The 17436-nt window shown below is 38.3% G+C and overlaps 1 protein-coding gene across 1 annotated transcript; it reads left to right on the plus strand.

Annotated features, from left to right (window-relative positions):
• Positions 1-7570: 7570 nt before the first annotated feature.
• Positions 7571-17001, plus strand: ccndbp1 (cyclin D-type binding-protein 1). The gene is made up of 11 exons (XM_042407533.1): positions 7571-7730; positions 9353-9412; positions 9633-9712; positions 10153-10234; positions 10695-10791; positions 11139-11212; positions 12181-12257; positions 12592-12851; positions 13345-13405; positions 15370-15416; positions 16462-17001. The coding sequence occupies exons 1-11, from the start codon at positions 7643-7645 to the stop codon at positions 16568-16570; spliced, it is 1035 nt and encodes a 344-aa protein (XP_042263467.1). The 5' UTR covers positions 7571-7642; the 3' UTR covers positions 16571-17001.
• Positions 17002-17436: the final 435 nt, after the last annotated feature.

Genomic DNA, 17436 nt, shown 5'->3' on the forward strand with positions numbered 1-17436 from the left:
ATAAAACATACTGAGAGAGAGTGAAACAGAGAGAGATGGAGAGTGGGGAGGAGTAAAGGTGAGGAGGAGGGAGAGAAAGAAGGAGGATTAGCAAAGAAAGAGAGAGAGATGAAAGAAAGAGGGAGAGAAAAGCAGAAAGAAAAGGGGTTTGACACACACACACACACCCCTTTGAGAAACTGCAGCCTGACAATATGAAATACATTCATTAGTTTTGTTCTCTACAGTCTAGACTGGTTGATTTTCTGATGTGTGTGTGTGTGTGTGTGTGTGTGTGTGTGTGTGTGTGTGTGTGTGTGTGTGTGTGTGTGTTCTTGTACTTCTATCTTTGTGAGGACCACTTTACAAATTGAGAGTGAGGACATTTTTGAAAAGTCAAGACATTATAGCCCCATCAACAGCTGGTATTAGCATATAATATGTATCTGGATATAGATACATATTTCTTTGTAAAATCTATGTTACTGTTAATGGTTCAGCCGGAAATCAGTAATGGAAATAGAATGACGAGGTTTCAGCAGCCAGAAAGTATAAGTCACTGCACCACATTGCATGATTTTTTCTTAAAACAAGGCTAATGCAGTGTTCATGTCAATAATTATGAGTAATTATGAGTTTCCAACTTTTAAATAGCATTCGCGACAACCTCCAAGTCACAATTACAACTGGGAAACTGGAATTTTTTTGAAAGCTCTAATATATCCGACTTGGCACTTAATAATACAGAAGTGCCTTAGAACCAAGCAAATATGAATGCCTCACATCAGCCAAAGTGTTGTTAAAATGTCGGTTATATAATAAAATCACTGCGTGTGCAGTCGTCTCCCTTCGATATAACATCAGAATGCTAACATGCTTAAAATGATAATGCTGATGTGAAGCAGATAGGCTACACTGTTCGCCATGTGCACCACCTTGGATTAGCGTGTTAGCATGCTAACATTTGCTAACAAGCGCTAAACACAGCTGAAGCTGATGGGAATGTCATTAATTTTGCTGGTATTTAGTACTAAAATTTTGATGTGATCATGGCGTTAGAGGTAACATCAGGGGATCACCAAATCATCTGGAAACCATGAATGTGTGTACGGAAATCATGGCAATCAATCCATGAGATGTTTCATTCGCAGATCCAGATGAAAATAAAGTTGTTTTTCAGTGTCTTTGACAAAGACTGAGACAATAAAATCTAAAAAACTCCCCTGGACATTTTGCATGTGTTCTGTCAACTGTTAGTTCATGCAAGACTTTCAAAGCGCTAGCCTTCTAGTATTGGATCATGAAGCAAAATAAAACCTACGTGACCTATCCTGCACAACAAATTGGTCATCTTTTTCAAAGGGTATTAGTGATAAACTTCTGAATACGGAAAAAAATCTACAGCACATTTTTAGCACATATATGTTCACATTTTGCCATAATTGCACCATGGAAAGTCATGCTGCTTTGGCCACTGGCAGTTCCTCTTTGCACTGTGACTATAAATAGACAATAATCACCTGAATTACTTTTAATACTGAGGATGAAGTTTGAATCTGATGAATCTGGACATTAGAGATAAAGTCATGATTGGAAAGAGTAAGTTTCAACTCTTCCAGCAGTGTGTGTCTGGTGTTTGACTGAGATAACGGGGTGAGATATTTGAGGCAAACTGAATCAATAAGGGTGACATGTTAACTTATTTGACTCTTGCTAAATTAGTTAACTTCTCACTTTTCTGTACATCAGTGCAGCAAGGTGTGAGATTAAACCACTGGAGGTCAGCAAAAACAAGTTTTCGGGGGTATGTTGAATTCATCTTTAAAGAGCAATATCTCCAAGGAGGCAGAGGCAGTCAGTAAAAAGAGAGCAACCTCCATTGTTAAGACCCAAAACAAAACTAAATAACACAATGAAATTATCAGAACAACAACAATATCAGAAAAATACTTTAAATTCTCTGATTTCAACTAATGCAGCGAAGCAGAGCAAGCAAAACAATGGAAACTATTTTATAAGGTTATCATAAGTGTTTTAATGTAAAATCTTAATCTGAAAAGTAAAAAATTACTATAGCTGTCAAATAACTGTAGTGAAGTAAAAAGTGCAATATTCAAATGTAGAGGAGTATAAGTATAAAGTAGCAGAATATGGAAGTAAAGCACAAGTACCTTAGGACTGAACTTAATTACAGTCCTTCAGTAACTGAACTGAGTTTCTTTCCGTCACTGAAAGGAGCAACTTGAATGTTTTCTCCTTATAGCATGTGTCTGTATTTCAGTTTGGACCGTCACATTTTGTAGCTGTACAATTCATTGCCTTTCAAACCTTTTATGTTTGCTAAGACATCATGTACAAATCACCGTGCCCATCAACTTCCTGGTGGAGGTTTTCCAACTTTAAACAATCTACCCGGCAACAGTGGTGTAATCAAATCTGGCTGGGCGCTCAACACTGTGTAGTTGTCGTTCCTGCTTCAGCTGCTTTGTTCTCTGAACACAGTCAACAGGTTTTGATTTGAGATGAACTTGTCTGTGATTGTACTGATCGTTTTCACTGGAGCTGTTTGTACTTCTGCAACAAGTGAGACATTAAATGCAACTTTGATCAGGGTTCACTTTTTTTGAATAAATCAGTGTGAGTGAGAGTGAAAGTATAAGATTATAATCAGCTTCATTTAGGTGTTTAGACTGTTTCTCAAGTTAAAGTTCTTACTTTATCACAAATATGTGTCAGAGGACTTGATACAGAAAGAGACTTAAAATAAATAAGGGAAATGAAAAAAACAACCTAAACTAATCAAGGATCTATTGCAGACAAACTTGTGATACAGAATGCAAAAATACAACAGGAAGGAAAAAAAAGAATGAACTTGAGTGTGTCTGTGTACTTTGTGAGCCATGTGTGTTTGACACCAACAGCCATATAGGAAAGACCTTTTTTATAAATATTTATTCTAATTTTTGGGGAGAGCAGGGGAGGATCTTTTCTCCCCTGCTTTATACTTTATTTCTGCCTTCCCTTGTGAGATTTATTGTAAAAAACCTAAAAAAAAAACAACAAAAAAAATGTTAAGTAGTTAGATAAATATATCACCGTATTCATGTTTTTTTCTTGTGAAATACTGAATAGTTTTACTTCTTTGTGCCTCTAACAGTTATTCAGATGAAACCATGTAAGAGGTGTAGAGGAGAAAATCTTTCTTTAGTTAAACTGCTCACAACTGAACTTAACAACATTTTTTCTGTGACTTCCTCAGTTAAGTGAACAGTTTAAAAGTGGCTCACTTGCCTACATTAATGCTCCTGGACATTAATGCTGGACATTAACACAATTTTACATTAGTTTGACACCATTGATACCTTTGCCTTCATAAAGTCATACATGGTGAAAGATTATATCTTGTAGAAATGAATAAAATGATCTAACTTAAGTTGAACTCTGCAGCCTTTAATCTCTGTTAGACCAGGTCTGCAGCAAGTTTAAGTTCAATTTCTGTTAGATTGACCTAAGTATCACTTTGAATTGGGTTTATATTGAATGACTCTGCACCTCACTATTTACATCCAATGCCAACATGGAAGTACAGGTGTGGAAGTTGGAGTGGTGAATGGGTATGTAGCAAGTCCGACTTTCATGCAGAAGACCAGAGTTCATGTCCTGTAACAGACCTGCAATGTACCAGCAATGTTTTTCTTTTTATTAACTGTGACCGCAACCATGACCTAACCTTAACCTTACTGTAGTTGCCATGCGCAGATATTGTGCAAAGCAGGAATTTTTAAAATGTTGTCATTGAGTGTATTCCAGAGTTTTGCTGAAATGTTCTTGTGTGGCAATAGGGATGGTTAGACCATGTCTGCAGCACGTTTAATTTATACTTCCTGCAAAATGACCTCTGATGGCATTTAGATGATTTTTACAAGACACGGCATCAGGGAATAGACTAAATCACAGATGCCACTTAGACAGCAGTGTCTTTGAGGTTTCAGAGACCACATGATTTTCTTCCAAACAGCACAAGTTTAAACCTGTCTTAGACTTTAAACTGCAGCTAATCTAATGTTGGAGAAACAGTCTGCCCTCTTGTTTAGATTTTATATGTTTATTTTTGCTTTATTCATGATTTTTATATTAAAACAGGTAATTTAGCAGTCTGGTAAATGCAAATGATACAACTGTGAACATTTCAACAACCCTAACAGCCGCAGATCCCACCACCCTTCGACCTCCCATCTACCAACATAATTTGTCAGGAGAAGAAATTAAAAGAAAGTATGAATCAATGATTAAATAATATGTAAACAAAAGATATAAAAAGTAATGCTAATAATGCACAACACACATCACACCTTCAGTATAAATAACTGCTTGCGACATATAAATCACTGGCAATTTTGCTGCATGTTTCAGCAATATTCACATCCAATCATACTCAAAATGCATTATTCGACTTGCAATTCTCAACATGGGTAATGAACAGCAGCCAGGTCTTATAAAACTGCATCATCATTTTTAATGGCTAATTTTTCCATCTGTCTGAGGGACAAAAGTTTAAAAATATTCTCTTGGTAACACTGGCTCATTTACAATGATGTTTGTCCCTGTAAAAAAAATAAATAAATAACCACAACCAAATTTATAATGAGTTCAATCTTTGGAGTGTGGGAGGAAACCCATGCAGACATGGGGAGAACATATAAACATTGCGCCTCTGTTGCAGGAGACCAGAGTTGATGCACCTACATTAAAGGATAAGTTCATAATTTTCCAAGTCTGTCCAGAACAATAGTCAGGTGGTCATATTACACTGACACATGTTTTTCTTGCTGGATCATTCCTCCTGTTCATACTGGCCATTAGAAAATCCTTTCATATTGCACGTTCAATATAAATGATGGGGGACAACAATATCCACAGCCCTCCTTCCATGTTTTAGTCAAATCAAGTCAATATCTTTCAAAGTTACGGTCTCTTTAGTGCCAAATTCCTCCAGAAAAACAGTATCTGTTGAGAAAAAAAGAGGGGAAATTTCACCAAAAAGACTAACTGTGGAAGATATCTATTGAAACCTCATATTATCTTTAAATAATACATTTTTGCTTGAGGACAAGGAGTGTGGATTTAATCCCCAATCACTTACATTGAAAGCGCATTATAAAGGGATCTCTTTATGGCCTGTATGAATAGGAGGAATGATTACAGCAAGCAAAACCTGTTTCAATACTTGTAGGGACACCTGATTGTTGTTTAAGTCAGACCTGAAGAACTGTGAGCCTGTCCTTTAACAACACCCTTACTCTCTGCCTCTCTACAGAAAGGGCATGATCTGTATGAATTACTTTGGACTCCCTCTGTCCTGTGGAGGGAGAAGGCTGTCGCATATCACCAGCAGCTTTTTTAGATATTTTTTGTTTTGTTTAGTTTATGTATTTTTTGTAGCCAGGACCTCACACAATGGATTAAACTGATCCTACTGATTTATCCCTGTTGTCCCCTGAAGCAACTCATCGAGCGATTGCATCTAAAGTTCTGGCTATGAGTTTGAGTGTCCTCTGTGTTGATGCTGAATAACGTACATTTGCAAACACACAACCAAACATACAAACAGAATGTGAGACTGTGATCTCTGAACACAACATGCTGTGAATGACACTCGGACATGATGATGAAGTTCACTCACCTTCCAGAGCAGTTTCTCTCTCAGGAAGAAGCTGTTTTACCCGCATCTTTAACTCCTGCAGCTGTCTGAGCTTCTTCTGGATCATTACATCATGCCCAGCATTCGACTCCTGGAAGAGATTTATGTGATAGTGAGAAGGAATGCGATTGAAAGTTTTCATGCAGAAAAGTAAAGGAGCAAAACTAAACTTGTGAGAGGAATGATGAAGTCATAGAAAAGGAAGAACTGATAGAGGAGAGTAAAAAGGCTGTGAAGAAAAAAACTATCCAAAGAGATTTAAAAAGAAGTAGAAGTTGGTGTTAGTATGGGTCCTTCTTTCTCAGTCTTTCAAAATGTCACATCACACTTAACAACTTTAGGATCCTTTTCATCATTAGGATTCAGAAAAACTCTAAAGTCACATCCTGTAGTGTTTTCATATTTGCCAGTTAATCAAACATATTGCCAGTGATGACTTTGACATTAAAAGTTAAGCTGCTCTGTAATATTCCCACATATACACAAACAGGAAATGTTTCACATGTAGGTGAAACCATCTTTGGACAGAGGACTAAAGGGAGTTTCTATTTAAAAGAGGCTGTCAAGCTGCTTCTTGTGGGTCGTACCATGTTCATGGTGGCCCAAGACTCCGAAGATCCTGAAACCAGCAAGTTCCTGCTCAGAGAAAGAGTCCTGTAAGCAAATCCTGATGGAGAGAGACAGAAAACATCAAATAAACAGGTTGGAAAGCTCAGCAGTGACACCCAGTGGACTAAATCAGGAGTGGCAAATTTAAGAGACCGAGCTGCTTCACTCAGGCACTGTATACCAGGAGAGAAATGGACAGTTAAAGCAGCTATAATCAATATTTTTTATAATAATAATGTTTCAAATGTCTATGTCTAATGTAAGAGGTGTCACTCATAATGAATCTACAGAGAATTATCAGTGACTCTACAGCTCCCCTCGGCTTCACAGCTTTATAGTGAGTTTCAGCTCATTGTTTAGCTGTCCGGCTGCAACTTTACCACTTTGGTGCGCTCTCATAGTGACACAGTAAGCTGTAGACAAGCTGGTGAACATAGTGGAGCGTTTAGCAGCTAAAGAGCCAGATATTTCCCTCAGGGGTTAGTAAAGAGAAAGTAAGGCGCTAAAAGAGAGTGAATATTAGACTTACATTCACCATGTGGACAGAAAAGACTCCAAATAAATAATGCTGGATGTGGAAATAAGCAACTGTTTGCTAACAAGTTCAACTTATCATCAATTTAATAGGTGATGGTATGTCAGTGTTGTGCTCACAACTTGTTTTTGCTGCCCCCAAGTGTGACAAAAAAATCAGTTAATGCAGGTTTAATGGACAGTTTTCTGTGTGAGTGTAAGTACAGAAAATGCAGCTTTGTGTCACTCAGCTGCTGCTTGTGTCATTATTCAGTTTCAGTCTTTGTGATTATGTTTAGTGCTGTGTAGTTGTTGGTTAATGTGTGTTTGCTTATAGATTAAGCCACATGGTTTGCTAGATTACTGTTGTATTAAATCTCAGTGCTGTTTTATGTCAGTATTTGCACCACGTAACTTTAAAAAATATTTTTTATGATTAAGGCCCTGTTGTTATGTCCTATCCAAAGACCACACAACTACTTTAGAGCTGCAACTTATGACCGATGTGATAAATGATTAATTAGACCATATTCTCTTGATTAATCGATTGATTGTTTGGTCCGTAAATGTCATAAAATATATATTTTTTAATGCCTCTCACAACTTCACACAGCCCAAGCTTTATCATGATACAACATATATTTTAACTGTTTTACGCATTTTACTTGTAGTACTTAAATTTCACCACAAGATGTCACTAAAACCTTTTCTTCAATGTGTCGCTTTTTATTTTTTCCGTCGGAACTGTTGCCTCCTTTATAATCGTCCCCGGTCCAACATCCTGTCCCTCTTCAGTTCCACAACACGCATGCTATTTAGCTGTCAGAAAACTTTGGTGACATGAGTGCCGATAACAGTGGAGGAAATGTGTCTGTGCCTTTACGAAACCTGCTGAACTCCGTCCAGTGTGTCAAAGACCGAGTCAGAGGTAAAATATCACACATTAGCTGTGACGCAGGACTAATATTTAGCCAGTAGCTAACTCCGCTATGTTCATGCTAGCGTTAGCCTCAAGCTAAACGTGCTAACATTAGCACAAAGCTAAATAATAAGTCTATATGTTCGCTGGGCTTGTTTTTTCCACTGAAGGTTTCTGTTTGTAGTTTTACAGAGTCCGCGTTATCCGGTAACAAGCTTTATGTTAGATGTGTTTGTTTTCTTAACTGATAGCAAGTTGTGAAATTTCCTTTTTAAGTTTCTGCAACAGCTCGACATAAACACTCAGATGTCAGTTTATTAGGTAACCGACATTGAGTTAAATACTGTATGATGCAACATATGGTGTCCAGTTTATGTAGAAACTGTTTTAGGCAAATGTATTTATATAACACAGTTTATACACAAAGCGCTTGAGAAAGTACACAGGCAAAAGCAGATAAACAATAAAAGCAAGCAAAAACACACAGAATAAAAACAGTAAAACAAACAAGTAAATATATTTAATAATAAAAATAAACACTTTTTAAAGAAATAGATCAACTTGTAGAAGCAGAATGAATCATAAGGACAATAATAAAAAAATGTGCAAGTTGGTTTGTAATCAGTTGCACGTCTACAAAACTGCAGATCAGATCAGACAAAATACAGAACATTACAACATGTATTAAGAGGTGGTTCTCCAACTTTCTCACGTCAACGACCCTAAACTGACACAAATTAGACCACAGACCCCCATCTGATAAGATTTTTGCTTTTAGGTGTTTTATTACAGAAAGTGTATGAAACCCACGACAAATATGGTCATACACTATGTCATTATGTTACCTATAAATATTATATATAAATTAATATAATTTTGCTGGGGACCCCCTGGGAACCTCTCAAGGACCCCTGGGGGTCCCTGGACCCCACTTTAAGAACCACTAATTTAGAGAGGTGTGGATACAACTAGATAGTCTTATTGGGCTGTTGTTGAACTGTATTGAGGTCTGAAATAGCTGACATGTCAAGTCGGAGTAAATGTTATGAATAAAATCATCTGTTAGCGTTGTGTTATGTAGTTTTATTTTGTTACACTGCCATATGTCGTAATTTAGTAAATGTTTTGAAAGAACACAACTGAGAAACTGTTAATGGATAAAATAGCTAGACAGGGATGACGACGCTGAAGTTAACTTCTGATTTGGAGATAATGGAAACATAAATAATGATATTTAGCAGCAGATTCTGTTTTTTCACCACTTGTGAAAAAGTGTTAGACATCATAGCAAAAACCTTAACCTGTTTAAACCCACTTTCTGTAAAACCTTTATTTTGCTGATGAAAACACAAAAAACTTATTGATTATTTGTCTGTTGTTTTCAGCTCTTGCCATTCGTTTTTATTCATAATAATACTAAATTCTGAGACATTACCTTAGAAATTTTAGTAGCACATTTGTTTTTATTTTTCATTCATTTTGAACATTTGAATTTAATCGCAAAATCAGTCACAAAGTTAACAAGCATTTGGTACCTTTGTCACTTCGGCCTGTGAATCTGCTGTTTGTCCATGAATTTAACCTGGAAGCGGGAAGATTTGTCTGACCGAATGCTCATTTTTCTATCACAGATGGAGAGTCCAATGAGTCAGACGGAGCGTTCAACCTCTCCAACTTCTGGGACACTCTGAGTTGAGTATAGTTTATCATCTTCATCATCCTCCGCCTGCTTTTTTTCCACTTTGTTCTTGGTGTGCATTCAAAGTGTTTATCCATCAAGTGCAATCATCTATGTAATTATAGATCTCGTCATTTGATCCTGTTCCAACAAGCCACAGTGGGAGAAAATCATCATCTGAAAGTCATTTAATGGGACTTTTAATGTGAGTTAATTGTCTCTTCTGTCCTCAGACCAGGCAGTGAAGGCAGTGTCCCAAGAAGCCACGAAACTCAGCCTGGCCTTCTCCAAACCCCCGCTGCCATCACAACAGGTCAGATTATTATCGTAATCATAATATTTTACCGGTTTTGATCCTTCGCAAGACACCTGGATTTAATTAACCTGTTAAATGTGAGCTCTGGTGAAGTGTGACTGAGGATAGAAGGATGAATGGATGTATAGATAGACTACAGCTAAAACTAGTAACAGCCGTAACGACAGGTTACGGCCAGTGGTGTTCTGGCCATCGGGCATACTGGGACAAATCCCAGCCGGTGGGCCAGTGGACCGTCAAAACATATCTGTTTTTACCCGCCCTCTCTGTGTGCCTGTCATTCAGGGTGCACATGAGAGCGTGCTGCATGCCTGTGTCTGAGCGCCCCCCTTTACTCCCTACACTGCCAGAAGCTCTCCAGCTTTAAGACCTTTAATTGTCACTTAAACCTTTTATTTTAATTTGGTTTTTGTCTCTCTTTCCTGGACTCTCTGCAGGACGGAGAGAAGTTGACAGAGTCGATCATGAAGAGCGTCCTGACTCTCTCTACAGTGTATTACTGGCTACCAAAGAGCCAAGGTAACACCCGTCACCTCCACAGTCCTACTATGTTCTCAGTCATGTATTATTTTGCATATAGTTCTCTTCTTTTACTGCTGTCCTTTTCTATATTAGGGCGTCAGTTTCATGCAGTCTGATTTTAGTCACTGAAATGTGGTTTGGCTTGATAGTTGATACTTAAATACTTTCATAATAATATTAAAAGTAATAAAAGAGAAAAGCTGTTCCGTCCTGTTCTCACATATAAGCATTTTCTGCAGCTCTGGACTTTTAGTTAATCATGCAACGTTAAAACTCTCCAGTGAACCTCAGATTATACTTGATATTGCAAAAACCAAGAGCGTGCCGGCCCACAGCTTGTTATGTCTGCTGTTTTAGATTTTATGAATAGATATAAAAATGGATATAAACTTTGTCAGCGTCTGGACTTCAGCTTGTCACTTGTGTTTCCGTCGTCTCTCCTCTCTGTGTGTCTCAGGTGTCAGTCTGCGGCGACAGGTCAGAGACGCCACGGTCGAGGTTCTGGAGGGAGTCGCACAGCTGGTGGAGGTCATACTGAGCACACCGCTACAGAGGTACACACACACACACACACACACAATCACACAAACAGAAAGTGAATGTAAGATATCACAGTAAATTGTAGTTTATGTTCACATCCGTGGATACAACCATTCAACACACACTTGCGCTAGTGTTGTCATAACACATGAAATTTCATGGTAATGCTAACACACATGCAGACACTTTTTTTCACTATGTTCATAGCTCAAACACAATCAACTGTAAACTTGACATCTTTAGATTTGCATTTTTGTTTTCAGCAAAACAACAGCAGCATGTTTTAATTTATGTTCCCTTTTTATTTCTCTCTTGGTTTTTCTCTTCCTCATCCTTTCTCTTCCTCATCCTCTCCCTCCAGTCTGACACAGGAGCAGTTGACATCAACAGGAGGTGTGTGGTCAGCCTGCGACCAGTTCGCCCAGTTGCCTCAAGGTTAGTCCAGTCAACAGGATTTTAAAAATGTAAATAATCGGAGGGTGATTGTCATTACCGTGTGCCGATCTGTGATGACATGCGTTCCCACTATTGCCTCACAACAGGGGATATCTGTGTTGAGCCGTGTTGTTGTGGTTGACAGCATGATAGTCTTAAAAAACACTTTCAGCTGTATCAGAGCTTCGTTAAGCTGCTGCCTCACATTAAAAGCTTTCCACCGGTGAACTTTCAGATTCAGGTCTTCTCAACAACATGTGGACATATTTGGGGCTATCTGGGAATCAGCGAATCAGTTTTAAATATTACAGGGAGGAACAATATAAGCGGAAACGCTCACATTGACATGTTAGATGATCTTCTAACCTTGGTATTTAGTGCAGTGGAAAAACACTCGCACCGCTCAACTGCTTGGGGCTGTTCACAGCACGGCTCAGCCTGAATACCTCCTAAAATACATTACAATTCTGTCCAACTCCAACTTGCTTTTATTGTATTTTAAAGTTATATCAGCTGCAGAAGTATTAGTGTCAATAGTTTCAGTAGTGATATTTGTGTTTGCAGGAAATAGTGCCAGTGCAATAATTGAATGATTAATGAAAATAATTGTTAGCTGCAGCCCTTCTGCACACACTCTTCCTCTCCCTTTTACAGTTAGAGTCACTGCAGATCAATTTCAAATTTAAAATGTATTTAGGTGATGATGCCAGATGTGATCAATTATCTGCTCATGACAACTGTATGACACTCAGTCTGTATGACAGTGATATCTAATGTGGAGAGCTTCGTACTTCCTCCTGGTTTGTGAATCAGCTGTTATTTCTAAGAGGATCTGATGAATGTGAGACCTTGTGTTCTGCCAAGAAAAAGTGTTTCAGTATATTTATATTTCTGCTCTTTTGTCTTGAAGTTTTTCCAGATTTTAATGAATTAAGGTTTATTGATGATCTTGTATTTGTATTCCACAGATAATAAGGCAGCAGTGCTGGTGGTTCTGTCTGATCAGATCGGAGTTGTGAAGGACGCGATAGAGGAAATCGAACAGGTACACACACACACACGCACACCGTAAATTCTCCAATAGTGGCCAGAGGTTTTTTTGAAATGGAACAGTATGTAAGAGGACGGCTTGTATTAAAATTGTTCCTGTGTTGTAAGTATATTATAGTGAGAAGCCTGTACGTTTATCTCTTTAAAAGCCTCCTTTTGTCTTCATAAATTCAGGATGATCTATATTTCCACATCACTGATTCCACCTGTACATAAACAAGTTTCAATAATGTAATTGATTGTTAGTGGCAGCCCTATTACAAATGTGAAGCAGTTTGAAATTCTGTTTGCGATGTTAAATATAAAAAGATTGTTTCTCCTCCATCCAGGCGTTATCTGAGCCTCAGGACCCGTTCAACGACATCCTCGACGATGACGAGGAAGGTGACGAGCCTCGAGGCAACCAGGACACATATTGGTCGGAGAAGGACCGGCAGGTGATCGGTCCGTGCCAGGGGCTGATGAAGGCGTCGGCGGCGTGTCTGAGGAAACTGACGTCGGCCGTCAAAGCTAACGGTGACGTCACCACGCCTCAGAACCTGGCCCAGCTGGACGACCTGGCTGACATCAGCAAGGACATCAGTCCAGGGTACACACACACACACACACACACACACACACACACACATCATTTTAGTTAACTGTGAATGTTTTAAAGTCAAATTCTTACTTAATTCTTACATACTGCACCTTTAACTCTTTGGTGCATATTGTAATAACTTGATTTTCAAGATTTAGACATTTTACACATTCAAATTCAGCAGTAACTCATTTTAATAGAAGTGCAGACAATGAGCATAGAAGTTTTTTTCCTGCATCAGTCTTAAGTGTGGAAAAATGTTTTTTCTTTGTCTGAACAGCAACAGTTCAAATTCATTTTTTTATACTTGTTCATTTGTTTCTGCTGTTTATGATTGTCATGATTGTGGAAAGAATGTTGCTTCGCCGTAACACATCAAACACTTAATCCAACATTTAATCTGTAATTTTTAATCTGTAATTTTCATTAAAATAAGATATACATGTTTACAATGTTTCAAAAAGTCAGGATAAATGATTTTCTCACCGTCTTTTCTCATCAGTGTTGATGATCTGGCTCTCTGTCTCTACCCCCCCATGGACTACAGTGGAGTAGAGAACAATGTAAGACACACACACACACACACACACAGACACACACACACACACCTGCACATACAAACACACAACATGAGCTGTGTTTATTTGTAAGGTCTAGTTTTTCTGTTTGTGCCTAATGGAAATGGTTTTAGTTTATATTTATTGCCTGTTTTTAGATGCATCACTTGACACACTTATTGTTGTCTTTTTATTTATCAGTTTATTGACTGTAGTGATGTAATGTTTTTTAATTTATTGGCTATATGGACTCCTGGGCCACACTGACGTCTTATTGTAATATTTGTTAGATTGTGTATAAATATTAATGTTGTTGTGGCAGAGGACCTGCTCCCTATGTAGCTATAAAGGGCTACTTCTAAGGTAGCAAAAACACAGCCATTCTTATTTTCAGGTGATTATACACTAATTAAAACATAGTTTTGAATATTATATTCCATTTCTGCCACTAAATTCTACACACTGGTCCTTTAATGTCCTTCATTCTGGGGTTTATGTGAATACAGGTTAGAGACTTTGAAGAAGTCATTTTACCTGGTTCTGGGAGGCCAACAGTGTGAAGTCTGTGGTCCGCCTGGGATCTTCTAGCTGCCGTCACATGATTGACCAATTGGATTCGCTGTAGCAGCTCCAACAAAGCTGATTGGTCAAAAGTTGAACGTCCCACCTCTCTTTCTCACGAAGCTCAGTGTACAAAACCAGAACATGCAATAAACATGTCAAAAGTCTGTGTGCGTGCACACACACACACACACTCGTGTGAATACAGGCTTGCAGTCTGTAACTGAAAGCACAAACTTGCCAAACGACGTTTGCAAGGAGACACCAAAATGTTCAGTCTGCAAGTACATTGGTGCAACCAGGCAGCACAGAATTAACAGATACAAACATAAATGTACAAGTTCACAAAAATAAGGTTACAGATACAAAACCCTGTTTTAAAGCACATCTTTTTGAATGATATAATATTCTATAGATATTTCCATCAGGAGTTGGTAGAGAGCAAAAACAGCTTAAAGAGAAAGAATATTGTACTGAATTTGTCAAAGTTAACCCTCCAACATATCATCAGGATAAGTAAAAACCTCTGACTGCGCTGTTCTTGACTTTATAGAGATCAACTCCAAGAGTCCAAGACTCTGATCAGTGTTGTTCATAGTTGCTGCACCGTTCTCCCAACTGATTGAAATTCGGCTCAAATGCAGCCTCTGAAAACACCGGCGTGGATTAAATTGACGTCCCAGGGATGCACAGACGATGTTGGATAATATATTTACTGATTGTTATGAATCTGATCTGCATTAAAAATAGCAACAAAGATTATTTTAAATGGGTCAGTTCTGTGTGTCCTCATGTGGTATCTTGACATGCAGATAGTTTTGGTTTTATTTGTCCAAGTTTTGAGATAATATGTCTCTGAGATTTTCTACAGTAACGTCACTGTCTAGAAGGTGTTTCCCAGTAACACTAAATGATCCAAAGAGCACACCGTCACTGACAGTTTTCAGAGGAACTGTTTTTCCAGTGAAAAAAGTTTACAGTCACACTGCTACATCTTGCATGTATATATATAAAAAAAACAGTTTTCAGATATTTGTGGTTGAGGATCTGTGTTCTTATCAGAGTGCAGCCCAACTGGCCCGACTTGTTTTAACGCTTCACTAGTTTACTGAAGGAAAGTCAAAACTCTGCTTCAGTCAGAACAGGTTACATTTTTTTCTAATTTTGATGCTTCAATGGAGAAACATTCATTTTCAGTGATTGTATCAGCTGCTCTTGTGAGGAGCATACCTCTCTGCCTGAAGTATCTTTAAAGCAGCTTAAGGTTCTCGCTTAAACCTGCAGAGAAAAAGGGCATTTCAAAAAGGAATTTTGTTATTTTTATGCTTTCCCAACCTGCTTCTGTCTCAGCTGTTGTACATAAATACAACAACAACAACAAATAAATGTGTTTTTTTTTTTCTCTGCAGGTGTCTAAATTGGCAGCACTGTTAAAGAAAGTTCTAGAGATCATCAGGTAAGATTGATCCACCTACGCTTTTTAGCTAAAGCTAATACAAAAACAGTTTTTCCTTGGAAGGTTTTCGGTGTCTTCAGTTTGTAGTTAATGTGTTCCAACATGCTGAGATGTTACTTAAAGTGAGACGAATCATGAAGAAATGCAGGTGAGGAAATCGAGAGGATAAGTGATGCAAAAGATAAAAATGGATTCAGTGAATGTGAGAAAAAGTGTTTGAGAAACATGTGGGTGGTGAGTCTGTAAATCGTCCTATCAGTTCATCTGAAGGGCCCGAACGCGCTGAAAACGGTAAATGATGCGCCTCATTTGAAGTGCGTCATCTGATGCTCCTATACGGCGCACTGCGGGCATCAGATTTGGAACGCCGACAACCACAGAACCGACACAGATTTGTTCTTCGTACTTACTGCTGGATTAGTTGGTTGCAATGAATGAATGAATGAAAAGGAGGAAATTAAACTAAGAGCGTCTGTCTCCACGGTAAATCATCTGTTTGATGGTTATTTATTTGTGCTTTAGAACGTAACCGCCATGAAACAATCAGAAAATAATGTTTTATTTCTCTCATTCATCGCCACCGTGCTCGCTCTCTCTCTCTTTCTCTCTCTCACTTGCTCGTGCTCTCAGTTAGCTCGCACTCTCTCTCTCCATTGGCTGCAGAAGAAAACAGTTTTGGTCACTGGGTCTTCATTTAACCCTCCAAAATTGAAACAAGGTCGGATTAGGTGCGTCAAAGCAGTTTGATGCGCCTCATAACGCTGTTGGTGCTCGTTCGGCCATTTAAAACAACAGATTTACTTCAAAACGTGCGTCAGACGCTTTCAGTGCGTTCGGGTCTTTATCAGCAAAACTTGTCAGATGAGATGAAAACTGAATCCAGTCAGCTTGTTCACTTCCTGTCACTACAGTTTCTGTCTGTGACTGATAGGAGCCGATGACGAACTTTATAAACAGAATATTGTTCTAGAAAATAACTTGATCGTCCTTTAATGTGTCCGTTTTTCTCTTTTTCATTACTCTCCTCTCTCTTCTGGCCCTACAGGTCCAGTCACGTATGCGGGGAATCAGAGCTGACCTGGGTTCAGTTCTTAGAAGGAGCCGTCGAACACAACCTGCAAAAAGCCAAAAACCTTATTAACCAGGACAGCTAGTGTGTGTGTGTGTGTAATTAAAAGTGTGTGTGTGTGTGTGATTTTATGTGCCAGTGTGTGGAATGAATGGCTACAGTGTGTGTGTGTGTGTGTGTGTGTGTGTGTGTGTGTGTGCGTGCGCACGTCCTCTGCATCTTCAGGACTACATATAAAAGTGTGGATTTCTAACAGTGTATCATTGTGTTCACAAGCACTTGCATGTGCAACGAATAAAAATGAAATAGGTCATATATCAATTGTGTCATAACATGAACTCTTCTGTGGAAAGCATCATGTCATCCTGTAATCCTTCGCATGTCATTACTGCCGTCACAGTTAATCTACTTTTGATTGTTTGCCAAATACACACAGAACATCCTCGTGATGATGGAAGAGTTGTGTTCTTCTGCAGCAACTGAGTTCATTAAAATAACACGAAAATCTCTTTTGAATCGTCTGTCATTGTCTGTCTGTGACGACTAACTGAACAACAAGAAACCTGACTGATGATCTCCCACAAAGAAAAGTTCAGATAGACTTGAATTAAAAGTTAAAAATGTATGTTTTCACTTTTTTTTTACTGCAGCAAAGATGATGAGGCATCTAATGTCACACTAGTGAATTAGTTTCACCATCGTGATGATGGCCGAATTGGCATAATGAACAAATGTGACCTTATATTTATTTATTTTTTGGTTTTGTTTTTCTCATTTTTTGCAGTGTAATGCATGTAATGTAGTGATGCATCATGGTAAAAAAAAAAACTATGTATTCCAAATATTTCCTCTTCATTTGATGTACTGTGTATTGAGATATACTAAATATTTTTCTGGCATACTAAATATTATGGATACGGGTCTTTTAATAATTTTATTTATTTGTCTACT

This window comes from Thunnus maccoyii, chromosome 3, assembly GCF_910596095.1.
Source record: "Thunnus maccoyii chromosome 3, fThuMac1.1, whole genome shotgun sequence".
In the NCBI taxonomy this organism is placed as follows: Eukaryota; Metazoa; Chordata; class Actinopteri; order Scombriformes; family Scombridae; genus Thunnus; species Thunnus maccoyii.

Bases quoted from the DNA above. Each gene is read 5' to 3' on its own strand.
- ccndbp1 (XM_042407533.1), top strand. From the start codon at position 7,643: ATGAGTGCCGATAACAGTGGAGGAAATGTGTCTGTGCCTTTACGAAAC. The intron at 9,713-10,152 runs GTCAGATTATTA...GACTCTCTGCAG, and splicing joins CCCCGCTGCCATCACAACAG to GACGGAGAGAAGTTGACAGA. The intron at 15,417-16,461 runs GTAAGATTGATC...CTGGCCCTACAG, and splicing joins AAAGTTCTAGAGATCATCAG to GTCCAGTCACGTATGCGGGG.